This window comes from Hippoglossus stenolepis, chromosome 4 (assembly GCF_022539355.2).
Source record: "Hippoglossus stenolepis isolate QCI-W04-F060 chromosome 4, HSTE1.2, whole genome shotgun sequence".
NCBI classification, from domain to species: domain Eukaryota; kingdom Metazoa; phylum Chordata; class Actinopteri; order Pleuronectiformes; family Pleuronectidae; genus Hippoglossus; species Hippoglossus stenolepis.
In genome coordinates, this window is record NC_061486.1 from 2,356,295 (window position 1) to 2,375,534 (window position 19,240).

The 19,240-nt window shown below is 42.5% G+C and overlaps 1 protein-coding gene across 2 annotated transcripts; it reads left to right on the top strand.

The window, feature by feature from the left end:
- The first annotated feature begins 1,273 nt into the window (after positions 1–1,273).
- LOC118106278 (mitogen-activated protein kinase kinase kinase kinase 5) lies at positions 1,274–18,066 on the top strand. Of its 2 annotated transcripts, none has more exons than XM_035154689.2 (32): positions 1,274–1,631; positions 7,186–7,243; positions 7,896–7,986; positions 8,065–8,129; positions 8,440–8,495; positions 8,654–8,701; positions 9,213–9,255; positions 9,902–9,974; positions 10,195–10,326; positions 10,629–10,691; positions 10,954–11,035; positions 11,196–11,312; positions 11,435–11,516; positions 11,761–11,813; positions 12,066–12,112; positions 12,187–12,231; positions 12,422–12,442; positions 12,525–12,564; positions 12,954–13,104; positions 13,286–13,383; positions 13,512–13,553; positions 13,966–14,044; positions 14,129–14,205; positions 14,397–14,457; positions 15,016–15,118; positions 15,218–15,276; positions 15,441–15,541; positions 16,170–16,347; positions 16,687–16,755; positions 16,917–17,009; positions 17,087–17,213; positions 17,610–18,066. In XM_035154689.2, the coding sequence occupies exons 1-32, from the start codon at positions 1,521–1,523 to the stop codon at positions 17,713–17,715; spliced, it is 2,571 nt and encodes an 856-aa protein (XP_035010580.1). In that variant the 5' UTR covers positions 1,274–1,520; the 3' UTR covers positions 17,716–18,066. The 2 variants fall into 2 exon arrangements, with proteins under 2 accessions (XP_035010580.1, XP_035010581.1); XM_035154690.2 differs by having other exon boundaries at positions 11,761–11,807.
- The last annotated feature ends 1,174 nt before the right edge of the window (positions 18,067–19,240 follow it).

The window sequence follows — 19,240 nt, forward strand, 5'->3', positions numbered from 1 at the left end:
GACTGAAAAATAACATCGTCTCTCCAGAGAAATCCAGAGAATAAATCTGAAGAGTTTCGATGTTCACGTGATTTTTTTATCCTACAGGAAACCACGAGGGTCTCAAAGACGGAATATTGCGCCCTGTGGTTGATATGCAGTGTCTCGATCGCCCCCTGGTGGCTGACTGCACTACTGGTCACAAACCCTGCCTCCTCCATGTTAGCAGATGGAAACAAAAGAAGTCAAAATACACCACAAACAGTATTTTCTTAAAGATAATTTTGTTGATTTTGGGGAATTTGTTTGGTTAGAATTAGTTATTTCATAGCGATGTGATGATTGACAGCTGAGACTGACCCACGATTGGTCGAGACCTCAACATCACGGATTCATTCCCCGATCGATACAGAACAGACTCCGGCTCCAAATGACGTCATCGGTGCAAGATGGCGGCGCTCGAGTCCAGGATCTTTTAGCCTGTGAACTGATCAGTAACTTTAACATCGGTTTCAATTCCATCTTCAACTAGTTTCTTCTTTTCACAGTTCTGGATCAAACTTTAAAGACAGTCGACACATCTTTACGTCTTTTGGTCTGAATGCTCAGCTGATGCATGTGTTCATGCTCCTTCGCTCAGATGCTGGAGTTCACTGTTTATGTTGTTGGTCTCACGTCAGTTCAGGGACAACAGGTAAAAAGAAAAGAGATGAACTTCCTGCAGTGCTGCACAGAGACTCCCAGTGTGTAACCACATTGGGGGTGCCCCTTATTTATCTCTGTGCAAATTCTGCTGAACAGGAAGTTGACATGGAGCACACACACACACACACACACACACATACACACACACACACACACACACACACACACACACACACACACACACACACACACACACACACACACACACACACACACACACACACACACACACACTCCAGTAAGTGTGAATCTGAGACTGAAACTTGCGCCAAAAAACTGAAACTCTACAAAAATTTGCTGCACACGAGCTTGAGCTCTGATATCTTCCCAACGTCTGTGCTCATGCTCACACTCACACACTTGAGTCTTTTTATCTTTTCACTGTTTTTGTACGTTGATCATTGTGAGAATAAAAACAATAGAACACACAACAATCTGTGTCACACATTCACATAGAACCCCGAAAAAGAAAAACTGTCTGAGAGACGAGAGGAAGGTGTTAAAGACAGAGGGTGTGAAGGAGGTGCAGAAGGAGGTGAAGAGGGAGGATCGATAGCAGAGTGACAAACAGAAACAGGAAGGTGTGTGTGTGTGTGTGTGCATGTGCGCGTGTGTGTGTGACAGCAGCTCACACTCACTCACACGATCAGAGAGAGAAAGAGACACTGAGCGTCTTTTATCAGCAGCTCACATCGATGAGTCCATTCGCTTTGATGCCTGCAGATGTAAATGCCTCAGTGTGTCTGTGAGTGAGTGTGTGTGTGTGTGTGTTTGTGTGTTTGTGTGTGAGTGTGTGGGACATGCCTGAGGAGGAGGATTGGTGACACTGGACTAACATGGACCTTCATCACAGCAGAGCAGCTCTGGAAATCTCCACCAGGAATCCTCAGGACGACTTTGAGATCCTGCTGCGAGTCGGAGGAGGAACCTACGGAGAAGTTTTCAAGGTGAGAGTCATCGACTGACTGACGCTGATCAGAGATCAGTGATCAGAGATCAGAGGGTCGGTTCAGATCTGAACCTGGTCTTTATTTAGCTGAACATTTAAAGAATCTTTGAAAGAGAATCAACGTTTTTATTTTATTCTTGTGAATCAGAATCAGAAACACTTTTTTTAAACCTCGGGGGAAATCGGGTTTCGCTAGAGTCGCTCCAGCCAAGAATAGAAATAAATAGACCCAGACAATTAGAATAAAAAGAAATACAACATATAGATAAGAGAATGAATTTAGTTGAGTTTGTAAAAAAGTATGTGCTTTATAATACAATGTATAAAAAGAATTAGATTTATCAGTCAGTGCAGGTCCCAGCTCTGATGGAGGAAGTGGGTTTATCACAAAGTGAAAGTGTTCTGCTCTATAACTGAAAACCTTTCTGAGTTTCTCTGAAGCCGAGTCCGTCTGAGCTCGGTCTCTGAGCACGTTCTCACGTTCTCTTCAGATGTGGTCTAACTTGACCCTTGACCTCGTCCCTGTCACTTAAATGTGATTTTCTCAGTTTCCTCTGTTCTAGATTGTAGAATGAGTGAAAGGTTTCTGTGTCTTTAGTCCAGATGTTGACTGAGAACTGGCTTCATCCCCAGGTCATTGATCAGTGAGGTTTAATGAACGAGTCTGTGACTCTGTGGCTGCAAACTTCTGACCTCAAAAAGATTCATGACACAGTAAATCCTTCATCATGTTTTTGCTTTAATGTGGAAGTCAACAGAAAAGTTCAGGTCATTCGTCATTTCCACACATATGTTTGACATGTGTTAGCAGCGCTGTCGCCTCACAGCAAGAAGGTTCTGGGTTCAAATCCCAGTTCAGCCGGGGTCTTTCTGTAAGAAGTTTGGTTCTGCCTTGCTTTTCTCCGGGTATCCGTCCTCCTCCCGCTGCTTGTTGAGCTTCTATAGGTGTGTATGTGAGACTGGATGATTGTTTGTCTCAACCTGTCCACTGGACAGAGTTAGGGACAGGGTTAGGGACAGGGTTAGGTCAGTGGAGCTCATGTCTATTTAGATTGAAACAAGCTGCACCAGATTTCACACACTTTCACAGAACAACTTCCTAAATGTGTCAAACCTCCCAATGTTAAAGAAAATCTAGAAAAAAGATCCTCAATCTGCCGTTTGTCCAAATCAGCACCGAATTTAAATATGTCCTTTCTTGACCCATGTCCCATCCTTCAAACAAGGAACTCTGATCTGTGGTTTATCATGAGAAACAAACAGTGGACGGGGTGAAAACATAACCTCCATGGAGAGGCTCATATGTTCTGATCGTAGCTTTGGTCTCGAGTTCGGATCCTTTGGTTCTTTTCCCTCCGGCGTCGGAGCTTTTCTGGACATTTTGATGACTCAGCAGAACGTCAGCTCTCGGCTCTGAAACACAGTAAATAGGTTTTCTACAGAGTGAACGAGCTTCCAACAGGTCAGCGGGTTTCACAGGGAAATAATATGTGACCACTTCATATTGATCCACGTGTTCAAACCCACAGACACACACACACACACACACACACACACACACACACACACACACACACACACACACACAACCCCACGCACCTACATCATGATCGGAAAGACCAAAGTGGTTGAGAGCGTCATCGTCATCGTTTCCAAACATCCTTGGAGTTTTGGGACCGGCAGCGTTTCCTAACTTGACGCCTGCGTCTCTGCAGCAGAGATGAAAAACAAAGTGTCGAGGATGAAGCCGAGGTGTCGAGTGATTGTGACCAAATGTCCAGCTGCAGTGGACGTCTTCCTTCAGAGAACCACTCAGCCAATTAAAGAAATGTAATATGATTTAATATGAAGCTAAAGAAATAACCTGACACACGACAGGAGACACAGAGACATGTCATGTTCACGTGGAACATTTATTCGTCAGTGAAGCTGGTATGTAATCAAACAGCATTTCCAGCAGCAGAGACTCTTTCTCTCCATTGTGTTGGAAACAGCTCCTGGTTCGACTCGTTGGACGACATCAGTCAGCTCCGTTTCACGAACCAGGTTGAGTTCAGTGGAGTTCACTTTGTTCATTTGGACAGAACAGGTTTACAAGAGCCGGGGCGGCGATGAGAGACGGGAACACACGAGAAATACTTTGTGGTGTTGTCACATGAGGAAATATGTCTTTATATGAATACACCTTAATCTTTAAATGTTAAAAACAACCTGGTAACGTGCACCATCGATTTCTCTTTCAGGAGTTTGTTGATGTTTTAAAAATTCAGAGAATCACTGAAGTTAATAGTTTATATAGTATATGACCACGTGGTGATTTAAAAGTTATAATAGTAATTATTATATATATTTCTATGGATTTCTATTTATCTAAACAAGGTGAAAAAGTGCTTTCACAAAATATGTGGAAATAAAAGAACAAAGAACAAAACAAGACAAAAATAACATTTGAACTCAGAATTTAAAAGACTTATAATATTTTAAACAATTATTTACAAACAGGTGAAGTTCTGCTGAGTCGAAGCTGCTCCGACCTTCAGATGTTACATGTTGTGTAGTTTCAGACGGGCTGTCAATCTAAAAACATACAAAATATTTTCATCATGTTTTCTTTGAATAAAACCAAGAGTCAAAAAGGTTTAGTACAAACAGAACACGTCTAGAAGTCGATTTTTATGTTTTCATTCCTGTTTGTTTGTTGTTTGGTTTGTTTGGCAGCAAAATTCACAAAAGTTACGAGACGGATTTCCACGAAGCTCGATGGAAGGATGAGGAATGAGTCGGGAAAGAACCCAATATTTTTTGGGGGGATTTTTCTCAATTTTCCAGAGAATAATTCCTGGATCTTGATTTAAATGTGGTTTGATTATGGGACTGTTGGGCCCTGACGCAGGTTCTGAGCTCTCTGAGGGACATTCTAGTTTTCTGTTGTTTCCTCTGACCTACATGTGTTTCCTCACCTTCTCCTGGATTTCCCCCCCCCCCACAGATGTCATGTGTCACTGTGTCGTCCTCTGTAAGAAAGGAACATCCCCTAAATGTCCAAAAGAGTCAGTCTGACGTAGAACTGATGCTCTGCACTCTGCTCCGAGCTGCATCATAAAAACACACGTTCAACGTCTTGTCTTCGGTTGTGGTGTTCATTAGCAGGTCACTTCCTGTCTGTCAGGGTCAAAACAACTTTTTACCAACTTCTTTGACATCACTTTTTAAAGTTCAAACAAAGTCCCTGCGTTTATCTGACTCATGCTTTGTTTTGCTCACCTGCCGTCGGGTCAGGATTCACATTTAAATAAATACAAACATCTGCCTTTAAGGATTCTACAGATGATTTCCCCCTCAGAGGTGTGATCACATGAGGAGATAAAATAATCTGCTGTGGCCTGTTGAGCTGCAGTCGTGTTTTCTGCTGAACGTGGTGCGACTCTCGCTTGAGGGCTGCACCTGGCATGTGTGCAACCTCAGGCCCAAAATGAAGAAGTGAGACAAAGTGAGTGCGGACGAAGAACACAGTGTGTTTGTTCAAAGTGATTCAGAAAAACGAATTGTCGGCAAACACCTGTGTGTGTGTGTGTGTGTGTGTGTGTGTGTGTGTGTGTGTGTGTGTGTGTGTGTGTGTGTGTGTGTGTGTGTGTGTGTGTGTGTGTGTGTGTGTGTGTGTGTGTGTGTGTGTGTGTGCTGTCGGTCAGTTAAAGGAATCCTTCATCATTTGAAACTACATTGAACACAAAGTTGAATATGAAGTTGTTGCCGTGGAAGCGCGCTGCCGATTCCGCTGTGACGTCCATCTTGTGTGTGTGTGTGTGTGTGTGTGTGTGTGTGTGTGTGTGTGTGTGTGTTGTTCCAGAGGTCAGTGAAAGGAAAGACCCCCCCTCCCCGTCCTTTATAGGAAAACACTCAATTCAAGATGGAAAGGTTGTGAAAGGGCAGCAGCTTGAAACTTTACTGATGTCCTATCAGTGACCACACACACACACAAACAGACACACACACACACACACACACACACACACACACACACGCACACACATGGAGTTTCCATCATCATTGTACTTGCCTCTCGACCACTGACTGTTTGTCTCGACTGTTCCATTGAGTTTCCAACCCTCCTTTTAAAGTTGTGTACTCGTGTCTCAGCGTGTGCAGGTACTCGGAGGACAGGTCCTCTGCTGTCTGACAACAAGTGTGACTCAACTTTCCCAGAATCGGTCTCAGCGGACGTCCGCCTGCTGTGGAGTCCGGTTTCTGTGTGTTGGTGTGTTTTGGACACATGGACGCTCCGAAGCTTTGAAGCCACATTATGCATCACGTGGAGGAATGAGGACAATTTAACAAAGTGCTCTGATGTAAACTTATATGTCATTTAAAGCATTAGAACAACAATCCACAGACGTGTTCCTCCCAGTGAGGTCAGTGTCTCGCCCTGATAACAGAGTCCCTGTTTCCTGGAAGACACGTCACTGTTTGTGAGCAGAAATCTATTCACCTCCGTCCTTCAGGGGACGTGGAGGAAAAGCCCCACAGGTCAAATCAGATCTGTCTGATATTACAAGGCAGAATCAAGCTCTGGTTAAACCTGTAAATATAAATGTTATGAGCGTCCTCCGCTGTGACCACACTGACTTTCCACTGAGACGTCTCATGTAAACTCAGCGTCACACAGACCTTTGGTTGAGCAGCACAACACCAGCAACACTCACATATCTACTGTGACGGGTCCCGTTCCATCAGTGTTTCAGTCGTCTGTCTTTAAAAAGGGGTATTTTCATTTTGGTGACGTGCATTTCTCAGTATCCTCAGAGATTCTTCCTTTAAAATACTATATTTTAAAACTAATAAATAGACAAATACATGTAGATCTACTTCTGCAGCCTTGGACGTGTGTGTAGCTTTAACCGGGAAACTTTGACTTTGTAAGGACGTCTCTCAGCTTGAATTCTGTTCAGGCTTCATCCAATATCTTCATGCTCTTTTAAATAATAATTTGACCAAGTTAAAATTCATTTGAACTTTGCAGCTTTTATATAATTTACTTGTCACGTCTTTCTCTCAGCTCGACACAGTCACATCCTTGTAAAAGAGACTTGATCACAGCCGCTCTCGGCTCCGTGTTGAAGAACATCTGGCGAGTGCAGATGTGAAGCAGCTCCAGAATATTTCATCAAACTGGAACCATCAACTAGATTGTTATTTATTAGATCTCTTCCTGGTTTCTGTTTCTAAATAATGTGAATAAGCAAAGAGAAGTGACACCACTCTGGTATCACACTTTTAAAGGTCAGCGTGTGTGTTCGTGTGTGTGTGCATGTGTGTGTGTGTGTGTGTGTGTGTGTGTGTGTGTGTGTGTGTGTGTGTGTGCGCGCGCCTCAGCTCTTTTACATGTGTATTTGTGTCTTTAGTGTCACGTTGCTGCGGAGAACGGTTTCACTCCACTTCACTGCACAGCAAACATGCAAATGACACACAAAAAGAAACACAACTGACAGATACAAGCTACACAATGTTACTCTCAGCGTAAACATGCTCAGCTGTTTGTGTTTGTGTGTTTTCAGGCACGGAACAAGCAGAATGGAGAACTGGCGGCTATCAAGCTCATCAAGATGGAGCCAGGTGAACGTTTGATCTGAAGTTTGTCTTCACTTTATCAGGAAATATCATAACTTGTGTCGATCTTTGAATTGAAGTCTTTAAACTAAACTACATTTTTTAATTTGGTCTTTGTTACTTTTCTGCAATGTGAGATACTACGGATTTTAAAAAAGGCCCCTGGATAAATGTAATTCACGTGTCCAACCTTTAACAGCATCGTCCCAGTTTCATCTGGTGAAATCCACAGATTCATGCTCACATTTACACCTACATGCAGTTTAAAGACTCCAGTTCTTTGGACTGAAGAAGACCCCCCATGGAGAACATGAAACCTCCACGTCGCCCACGTCCCTAAACATGTCTCTGACAGGAGACAAAATAAAACCAACCTGGACTTTGAACTTGAAGTTTACTGTTCTCTTCCCTCAGCGACACTTTTACAACCTCACACAAAACAAATGAAGGTGAAGCAAAATGCAACGTGGCATCGATGAAACACGTTAGCTCATCAGTGACACGCGTCAAAACCTGGAACATCTCAAAAGCATTTTAATGGACACACACACATCCATACAGTTATTGGTATATAATGTGTAAACCCACTGACTCTACCGGTGTCCATATATATAATGCTGATACTAACCTTGTTGCTTCTCTCTGTCTGGGTCCCCAGAGGATGATTTCTCTATCATCCAGCAGGAGATCGTCATCGTGAAAAGCTGCAAACATCCCAACATAGTGGCGTATTATGGCAGCTACATACGGTAAGCTGTCTGTTACTGGTGTTACGCTCGCTGTCGTAATGATCATAGATCCAACACTCGCTTCCTCTTGTGTTTCAGAGCCAATAAACTGTGGATCTGCATGGAGTTCTGTGGAGGAGGCTCCCTGCAGGACATCTACCACGGTGAGGGAGTGGGTCTGTGTCGATGTGATGAACCACGAGGACACTGCCTGCATGAGTTTAGAGGTTTTATCTATTTGGCTCAAGAGTTCTGCTTGTTTCAAAATAAAGGATAATATGTTCAAGCAAGAACATTTTCAGAAAGTGGCTCTTTAAACAGAATAAAACACCTTAAACAGAAAACTGACTAAATGTAACCGAGAAGATATGAAAAGTTTCGCAAATCCTGCAAACATCTTGAGAATCTTGAGAATCCCGATTCTCCATTGAATTTGATCCATATATATTATTACAAATACATTTGTCCCCACAGTGACTGGTCCTCTGTCTGAGCCTCAGATCGCCTACATCTGCAGGGAGATGCTCCAGGTAATTTACTTTCAATTATTCATTTAAGTTTGATTATTAATCATTTAAAAAAGCACCTCAGTGTGTACAATGATATATATATATGTGTGTGTGTGTGTGTGTGTGTGTGTGTGTGTGTGTGTGTGTGTGTGTGTGTGTGTGTGTGTGTGTGTGTCCAGGGCCTGGATTACCTGCATGCACAAAAGAAAATCCACAGAGATATCAAGGTGAGTTTGTCAGACGATGATTTGACTTTTATTAGAACCCATAAGTATAAACAAAAACATAAAGATGATAAAAGCCAACAACCATTGTTGTGTGTGGACTTGAATCCGTCTTTGTTTCCTCACTTACACTTTAATGACCTCACTTGTTCAACGCTTGAGAAACTTTACTTTTCTGTATCTAACAAACAGTAGATGAAACTTTCAGATTGCAGACTTTTAGAAGTTTTTTATGATGAAAAAGTATTTTACGAAATGAGTTGGTAAATGTTTGAAATCCAGAATAAGACAAAGAGAATTCACTGACACTTGCTGAAGGTAATTAGCACATTATTAAAGAAAGCTCCTCAGCACAGCAGCAGGCGATTTGAACGAAGCTCCATCAGAGGAGGCAGTTAGCAGATTCTTGCTTCTGTCTGGTGGAGGTTACAGATCAGAGAGTGGGTTGAGTCTCAGTGTGATCACATGTGTCTGTGGTTGTGTCTGATGTGTATCTCGTTCTCTTTTCCTCCAGGGTGCCAACATCCTCCTCAACAACCAGGGCGAGGTCAAGCTGGGTGGGTGGATGTTTGCACAGTTTGTCTCTGCTGCTCTGGGTCGCTGTGGTTGAGATGAGTCACTCGCTGCAGGAGTCACGACTCACTTAACTCATCGCTGCTTTTAAAACTCGACACATTTGTACGTGATTGAGCGGCTGAAAGCCCCTCGTCCTCCGAGTGTCTCACACCCGTCTGAATCCAACTGTTATGAGTCCGAAGCAAATCATCCTTCTGGTTTACGCTGTAATTACTTTAACACGGAAGAATACTGAAGAACCCGTTTGACATTTGAATTGATGTTTTTTCATTGTAGACAAGTTTCAGTATCAAATCTTATGTGTGTAGTCTCAGATTCAAGGTGTGACATCCTCTGTTCTTAACCCTCAACAAGAGTAACACTACAAACAAACTATTAACATGGGGAAAGACGTAGAAACCTCAGAGAGTCACATGTGAGGGATTCATCTCCCGGGACAGACACAAGAGCAACAGACGCTCAGTGTAGTTTCAGTTTTGATTTTTAGATTATTACCAAGACGCACTGAAGATTTGCACAAACCTTTCTTGACATAAGAAAATCGCCCTTCAAATACAACCAGTGATGCAGCAGTGTTGGTTATTGGGATTTTTTAATATATATACATTTGTTTCCTCTGTTGCACAGCGGACTTTGGGATATCAGCTCAGATCACAGCTACTCTCGCTCGGAGGATGTCCTTCATTGGGACGCCATATTGGTAAGAGAGCACCTTCTCTCCTGTGAACACCTGAAGCTTCACGTTCAGGGGCAAAAGATCTGCAGACTGCTGGGAGTGGTTTTATATCCACTCTCTTTCATACAGTAAACATGTCATGTTTACTGCATAGTGAAAACTTGTCTAGTCAGAGCAACTCTGTCTGACTCCAGATCTGCTGCTTGGTTTTATGATCTGATATCTGTTCCCCTCCCGTCCTCAGGATGGCTCCAGAGGTGGCAGCGGTGGAGATAAAGGGCGGCTACAATGAGCTGTGTGACATCTGGTCCGTGGGCATCACAGCTGTGGAGCTGGCTGAGCTGCAGCCTCCTCTGTTTGACGTCCACCCGCTGCGGTAAACACCCACTGAGGAACACAAGCATGAGACCTCTCACTCTGAGACTCATGCTCACAGAATCATCTATAGTCTTCTTGTGGAAACATGTGACACGGAAAAACACACGTCCAATGATTCCTCTGAATTAGTGTGTTTGTAGACACACACACACACACACACGTTGTTGTTCATGCATGTTGTCGCCCGGTTACACACAAACGTTCCTCACGATACTGAATGACACACAAAGCACAGTGAAGTGAAGATACATGTGTGACACATTAATGAACATGTTTTTGCCCACTGTGTTTTCCCTGTAGCGTCCTGTTCCTCATGTCTAAGAGCGGCTACCAGCCCCCTAAACTGAAGGACAAGTCCAAATGGTAAATACAGAAACCTCATCATTATAATGATATTTATGATACTTGATCATTAAATCATGTGAGCAGCTTGGTCCCACAGCATCAGTCACTGTGCTGGGATCAGACATTTCTTAGTGCATGTTTACACATGTGAAATATAGTAGTACCTCCAACAATAAGTAATAATTTATGTGTGTACACTGTGTGTTTGTATTAAGAAATAAATGCAGATTATTTAGTATTTAAGTATTTCCATGTTCTAAAATTCATTTCCTGTCTGCAGGTCGTCCATGTTTTATAACTTTGTGAAGGCCATGTTGGTTCGGAACCCGAAGAAACGACCCAGCGCCTCCAAGATGCTCTCAGTCAGTGCTGCTCACAAACACTCACTCTTTTACAATAATCAATATACAAAATCTATCAACTGATCAGTGGAGACTTGACAGATTGTGAATGTCTGAGAGTGATTCTCTCTCTTCTCTCTGTGTTTCTCCTCCTCTCCTCCTCCTCACCTCCTCTCTGCAGAATGCATTTCTGACTCAGCAGGGTCTGCGGCAGGAACTGACCCTGGATCTACTGGAGAAGTTCCATCACCCTGAGAAACTGAAGCGCTGCCTGGTGACAGATGACGACGAGATGGAGGTGTTAACCACATCTGTCCATAAATCAGTACACAAGCCTTACGAAGGAAAACGATTTGAGAAAAGGTTTGTGACGTGGGTCCAGGTTCTAACTGACCATGTGTCTGTGGCTGTTGATTCAAGGTGGCTGTTCCCGGGTCTTTGAGGAGGATCCAGTCTATCAACAAACACAACCAGGCAGCGAGAACCAACTCAGACATGAGCTGTAAGAAAACACACTCTGTCACTTCCTCACACTTTCCTTCAGCTTCTCTAACACATCTGTATGAATCCTTTTCTGTTCTCATTTGCTTCTGCCTTGTTGATACTTTCAGTTCAATGGTCTAATAATAAAATAATGCTAATTCTTCTTCTCTTATGTGAGTTTCTCTGTGTTTCACTGGACAGTGGCTGAAATGTTCATGTGAAAGGTGTTTGAGTGTTTAATCGTTTTGCTTGTGGTTTTTCAGCTGAACAGATTTACACTCAGAGGACTCTGAGGAAAGACTCACCAAATGTAACGGTAACAGCACGTGACATATTATGTATTGTGCATATATGTATTTACATTAGATTGTACATAAAGTACAGGACACAGCCGATGAGGAGTCTGGTCTTTATACCAGTTAGTATTTCAATCAGTTGAACCACTCTTCTTTTGTTATGTTCTTTAAATGTCAATCACAACTGCACTGATTATGATTGTTATTAAAACTATTTTCTCATTTCTGATGGTAACAACTCTTGATTTATTGGTTTTCGTGTGTTTTTACAGTTACGACCTTGCGTGGGATCAACTGGCAGTAACAAGAGTCCAGTGAGGTGAGGATCACAGACCAGCCACATGCAACTCTGAAATCATAAGGTTGATTATTAACCAGTGTTTTCTCCTTCAGGGACGAGGACACCGAGTCGGACGATGACTACGATGATGTGGACGTGTAAGAAAACATCTCACAGTGTCACCACATCCATGTTTAATAGAATAACAAAGCTTTAGGATGATTCAGACACTAGACACACACACACATTCAGGACCTGAAGCTAGAACCTTCTCACAGAAGTAACTTCCTCAGTTATTCTCTTTCTGTGCTTTGTATAAACCTTCTCTGTGTCTTTTGTCCACCTCAGTCCGACAATACAGGCCATCAGGTACGTCTGAATACACACAAACTCACGTCTGTGCTACTTTCTATTTGTTTTATTTGACTGAACCAACTTTCTCTGTCAACAGCAACAAATCTGATACAACTCCACCTCCACTTCCTCCGAAGGTAAATATTGAGTGACCAGGGGAGAGAGAGTAATATATATGTGTGTTCATCACAGTCACAGGACAAAGCCTTGTTTAACTGTTTTACTTTACATCATTATCATGAGGTCATTTTTGGTTAATAACAGTTAATACACATTTCACATTATTTGATTTTATTACTTTATTACATCTTTGAGAGCTTGTACCACATTTAACAACACATTTTCCAATATATATATTTTTTGCTTCTATGTTATTTTATTAGTAGATATTAGTTATCATTTTATAATGACTATTAATTATTACCGTTGGATAAGAACATGAGGCAGTTCCTAATATGTTTATTATGAAACTTAATATTTAACAATGCTGAAGGAACTGAGTGTCGACATGTTTCCGTGTCCGCAGCCCAAAGCACGGACGAGCTCAGAGGAAAGCATAACGGGGGAAGACGATCGGATGAGGAAACCCTGCTCCCTGTACGCCCCCCCGCTCCTCAGGACCTCCAGTGGGACGCAGGTCCGACCAACACCACAACCACGCTCCTCACGGCACTCGGGTGAGATACAGCTTCTGCCATCGCCCTCAAAACGCATGAGACTTTACAACAGATGAGAAACTTTTTTTAATGAAATGTATGACATCACAGTTTTCTTATTGTGTGTGTGTGTGTGTGTGTGTGTGTGTGTGTGTGTGTGTGTGTGTGTGTGTGTGTGTGTGTGTGTGTGTGTGTGATCCAGACCCCGAGTCCTTATCTGTCCAGTTTAATGACCCCCCACTAGACCTCCCTCCTGAGCTCCCTCCCAAAGGAATACGGCGACGACAACTTTTATCAAAGGTAGAACAGAGGATAACACCTGAGAGTGTCTGTTCACAGCCGCCTGTTGTGTTATGCAGAAGGAGGTGTAACTGAAATTCAGCTGTAGATATTACTCATCCTTTTGTTTTTCTGTTTGCTGTTCTCAGGACCGAGCTGAGTGTGTGAGCCCCGTCATGAAGAAACCTCCTGTGAGTGTCTCCTCTCCTCATGTTGGACAGTTTCTCGTCCCGTGTCAACATCTGTTCAGATCCAGAAGGCTTCATATTTATCTCTAGATCATGAGGTTGGATCCTGAAGTTCAGAGATCGGCATCAAAAATTCAAAAACCCTCAGCAGCTGATTTTAATTAAATTTTATTAAATTTCATTTTTACGTTTATATTTGATTTCTGCTTTCTTTTTTTGACATGGTCTTTATCATTGAGACAATAATGGTTTCTGTGTTTATCTGTAGCAGATCAACTAAGTTAAATAAATACATAAAGATCAGCACAGTTATTCTGGTATGACACTTCACTTTGTAGCTTGAGGTTGCGTCACTATTAAAAACGACTGTAGACAAGACAAAATAAATATCTGAATCCCCTCCCTCTCTTCTCAGGTCTACTTTAAGAAGATCTTCCACGGCTGCCCTCTGAAAATAAACTGCTCCACAACCTGGGAAAACCCAGCCACCAAAGGTTTGTGTCATTGATCAAATGATTGTCTTCCTCTGAACGTGTTGAATGTGTGTGACCGGCCTGTGTCTCCGCTCTTCACCCCAGACCAGCATCTGATCCTGGGGGCAGAGGAAGGGATCTACACCCTGAACCTCAACAGCTCAGAGACCACGATGGAGCTGGTACGATCTTTATCTTCAGAGACATTTTTTAAATATTTGGTTTGTAAACCACAGGCTCTGGTTTAGTTGTTAATGTCTTTTTTGGCTGTGATGGAAATCCTCGAGCAAAATATTGAGTCTGACAAACTAAAATACTTGAGTCACACTTGATCAGAAAAGATCAGTGAACGATGTCTTCTCTTCTCTTCCAGTTGTATCCAGGGAAGTGTACCTGGGTCTACACCATTAATCACGTCCTCATGTCCGTATCAGGTAAATAAAAGATGTTACTTACAAACGGGTCTTTTAGTCGTGTGTCTCTATCACCCGGAGGTTCCCTGAAAGAAGAGAAGCTGTTTAGATCTATCACCGGAATTTACAGAGCATGTTGAGGACGTTTTACTGAACAGGTGAAAGTATTTCTCACAGACGCTTCCTGCTGTTATTCTTAATAAAGAAAAAAATTAGGAAGAAAACATTCTCTCATTTATTTTGACTTTGTTCTCAACATTCCCACTTGTTCTAGACATAAACATCCTAAAAAATTAAAAGAGGAAGTTTGCATTTTGAGAATAAAAAGGAAGAATGAATACGTTACTTTAGATAAAAGATAAATATTGAAGTTAAGTTCTCGACATTTTGACTTTATTTTAATAGTTTGAGTGAAAAAAAAAACATTCTCTGATTTAGTTTTGGCTTTTTTCATTCTTTATTCAACATTTCCACATTATTCTCAAAATGCAAAATGGAAAAACAAAACCTTCCTCTTCTCTCTTGTTTCTATATCTGGCCCTCAGATGAATTGTGTCAAAGTTAATTCTGTGTTTACAGGCAAATCGCTGCAGCTTCACTCCCATTCGCTGAAGGAGTTGTTTGAACAGGCTCGGAAGGACCAGAGGATGGTCGCCCTGTCGACCCACAGACTGTTACCTAGGTAACGCAGGACTCACCCCTGAATTTCACTGTCTCTCTGTCTTGTTTGATTTGTCAAAAGTTTGCATTAAAGAAACTAAATGATGTGTTTTAATTTCAGGAAATATGCCGTGACGTGTAAAATACCTGATACAAAAGGCTGCAGGACGTGTTCAGTTGGTGAGAACAAACAATATTTTTGTCATCGATCTCTGCAGCAGAGTTCAGTTGTACTTAAGATATTTAATGTGGTAAAAGTGTTTGTTGTAAACTGCATGAAAAAGCTTCCTGCAGATACAGTGTTGGAGAGATAAGCAGTGGAACTTGTGTTGTGTCTGTAACAGGCAGCCTGCAGCGAGGCTGTGTGTTCCTGTGCTGTGCTCTGGAGTCCAGTGTGGTGCTGCTGCAGTGGTACGAGCCCATGCACAAGTTCATGCTCATTAAGGTACAAGTATTCATGTCTGGGTTGTTTCAGAAAAGCCTCAGGATGATAGAAATGAATTGAGGTCAATCGGTGACATCATGTTAGTGAGGAGCGGCTGTTTGAGCCCGAAAAGAAGATTCTTCCTTCATATTGTGTCAAAAAGGCATTTCATGTATAAATGCCTCAAAATCCTAACATTTCTCTTCCTTTAAAGTTTTTCTCCTCCATTTGTAAAGTTAAATGAGCAGAATGAGAAACTAGGGAAGGAACAAACACTAAAACGTTTATGGAGAAGATGTCTGTTACGATGCCGAGTGTTTATCTTTGTTATTTGTCTGTCTTGCTGCTTTTAGCTTTTTTATTGGACGGTTCACACTGACAGCAGCTTATAAAGTGGCTGCTGCCAGTGAAATCCTTTTATGGTCACCATTAAATGTGTGAGTTAGTTTTAGACCTTTGACCAGAGAACAGACTCACTGATGTTCTCAGCTGTGGCTTAAAGGTTTGAGGTTTGAAGTTTAAGTCTCTTTAACCCGCACACTTAACCCGGCTGCTTTATCAGCTGCTCTCTAAGAAATCAAAAACACACACAGCTAAAGATACAATTAAAAGCAGATTAAACTCAACTTTTCCTTTTCCATGCTTGCAGCATTTCGACTTCCCCCTTCCCAACCCTCTGCGGGTGTTTGAGATGGTGGTGGCACCCCAGCAGGAGTACCCACTGATTTGCATCGGTGTGTCCCGGGGGTCCAGCCCCAACCTGCCAGTCAATGTAGAATACATGAACCTCAACTCCAACACGTCCTGGTTCACCAACTCCGGCCTGGGTACGTCCATTCTGAAGAACTATTTAAATGAAAAGAGTTTATGTCAATGTCAACTTTATTTATATAGCACATTTAAAACAACTTGAACAAAGTGCTTTACAAAGTAAAAGATATAACAAGAAAACTGCAGGAGACAATATCATAATCTTAATGATAATAAAATTAAATCTGCTGGGATAATGATGTTTCAACTCGAAGAGAAGGTCAACGAGAAGAGAGCCTGAACATTAGGATCTGAAAGTTTCTGCATTTTATGTCTTACACTGTTGTTTTTGTTGATGTTGACAATGATGTTGTTGTGTGTTTGTTGTGTGTGTGTGTGTGTGTGTGTGTTTACAGAGAAACCTTGCCCAGACGTTGTGCAAGTAAGCCAGCTGGACAGTAACTCACTGCTCGTCCTCCTAGAAAGTAAGTTGTTTATATGTTTATATGTTTATATGTTTATATGTTTATATGTTTATATGTTAGAGACGTTCAGTTCTGTCTGTAACTGTTCTCATTGGATCTATAATAGTATTGGTTCATGTTGCGTTCACTTTCTGGTGATGTCCCACATCTCTCCTCCACAGAGTCAGTACATATAGTTGATCTGAGGGGGGAGGTGAAGGGCAGCAGGCCTCAGACACACGAGACGACCTTCTCTCGTGATGTTGAGTCTACAGGTGAGAACGTCCGCTGACAAACCAGCGATGGTTAATGTTGATTTTAGCTCAGCGCTGACTCTCGTCTGTCCGGGTAGTGTACTTCGAGGACACGCTGTTGGCGGTGTGGCGTCACGGCTGGATGAGGAGAGCACAAGGTTCCACTGAGGTGCTGGAGGAAACCACAGACCAGAAGAAGATCTACAGATTGGTGCAGTCGGACAGGTACTGAACGTCTGTGGCGTTGATGTGAGGCGGCTTAACTTTCTGCAGGTTTTCTTTTTCTGTTCCAACCATAGACTAAAAATAAAGATGGACGACAAGATGGCCCCTAAAATGAAGCCAACGTGTCTAGATTGCCCTCTTGTGGCTGGCTGCAGGATAGGTCATAAACTTAGAGATGTGTAAGGGGTGAGGTATGCAGGTGGACCCAAAAGTGTCCCTCAATGAAGGTACAAAAAAACAAGGTCCAAAAAACACGGAGACACACAAGGAGTAAAACTTAAATTAAATAAAAATAGGAAACAGGAAACACAGAATGAACACAAATCCAAACAGGTAAAAGGCAGGTATAAACTCCAGTGTTTCTGTGCTTGACGCCCTCTGACCTTCTCCCTGCAGGATGGTCATTTTGGAGACACGTAAGACTGACGACCAGTCAGGGCTGTCCAACCTGTCCAACCTGTCCATCCTGGAGAACGCAGAGAGCTATGTATTGCTGGCCTGACTCGCATGACCGGAAAATTTGGAATCTCCAAATTCCACTTGGATACTACCACCCGGGACTCAGTCAGCAGGAGGAGAACGGACAATGAGGCACCAACGTTATGGTCTGTGATCATCTGACATCGCGGACAGGACAAATATTTTATTTTCTAAATGACTGGACAGCCTCCTACGTAGTGTGTGAGCTGCAGAAGGACGGTTGTCTTCTGAGACTAAAGAAGATGCTGCCACAGTTTTGTTGAGAATGACTGGAGCTGTAGCTTGTTTTGTTAACTGGGTTTGTATGTCAGTGCTGGATCAAACACACACACTTCTTACTGCCGTTACACAGTAATAAAGTTAATTAACACAAGATGAGGTGAGCTGTATTGATCTTGGAGGGGACGTGAGGGGAAATCATCTACATACATAACATCTGAGTTCACTGCAGCAGAGAAAGGTTTTCACTTTGTTCTTCACTGTTTTGTATAGAAACAGGAGATTAATGGTAAATAAATGGTCTGTATTTATATATATTTATATACATTCATACAGTGCATCTACGGGCAGCACTATTTCCATGAGGTGCAATTCAGAACACTGTGGAATGCAGATGGAGAAAACTGGGATCCAACCGCCGACCTCTGGTTAGAGGACAACCGCTCTCCCCCCTCAGCCACAGCCACTTTACTGCAGGCACAGGTTGTACCTGGAAGCAGGACGTAACAAATTCATCCAGTTCAGCCTGAAGACAAATCGAGGGACATGACAACACAGATTTGAATCTACTTTCATCTTCAACCCTCTGTTTAAATTATACATTAGAATATGTTCATTCTGGTAAATGAGTTTCTTTAACTGTTCATAAACTTTCTGCAGTTGAAATGGATCCATCTGTGGTGACTCTGATCTGAGGCAAACACGTTCAGTTTGTTTAGTGTGGTTAGGCCCCTCCCACCGACGGTGGATTATTCTTATTATAGTGACCCAGATGAATTGGCTTTTTGAGGCTTCAACATGCTCAACTTCTTACCAAACTTTGCAGAAAATTAGAAAGTGGTGAAAATTTACGTATTCTGGAGTAATTTGAAATGGGCGTGGCAAAATGGCTCAACAGCGCCCCCTGGAACGCAGCCCCTAGGTTTCCCTTTGACCGATCTTCACAAAAATCGTAGCCCAGGTGTATCGTGACCAGACAAACAAAAGGTCTCAAGACGCAACAGGAAGCCCGCCATTTTGCATTTAGTGGCCATTTTGGCCATATTCCACATTTTTACTTTGACGAACTTGTCCCAGGGCTTTCATCTGATCAACTTCAAATTGAGATGAGTGTCATCACAACAAGACGGAGATAAACACTGACTCAAAGATCGATTGTTCGTCACACGGTGTGACCGTGGCGTGGCGTCACAGTTTGATTACACCCCATCAAAACACGAGGTTCTGTATCTCGGACATACATGGTCCAATCGAGTCCAAACGAGACATGTAAGACAAGAGTCCCGGCCTGATGACATCTACACAGAAATCATGACTTAAAATCACAG

Coding starts and splice junctions, on each gene's coding strand:
- LOC118106278 (XM_035154689.2), top strand. CDS start 1,521: ATGGACCTTCATCACAGCAGAGCAGCTCTGGAAATCTCCACCAGGAAT. Junction 7,987..8,064: donor TATTATGGCAGCTACATACG/GTAAGCTGTCTG, acceptor CTTGTGTTTCAG/AGCCAATAAACTGTGGATCT. Junction 8,130..8,439: donor CCTGCAGGACATCTACCACG/GTGAGGGAGTGG, acceptor TTGTCCCCACAG/TGACTGGTCCTCTGTCTGAG.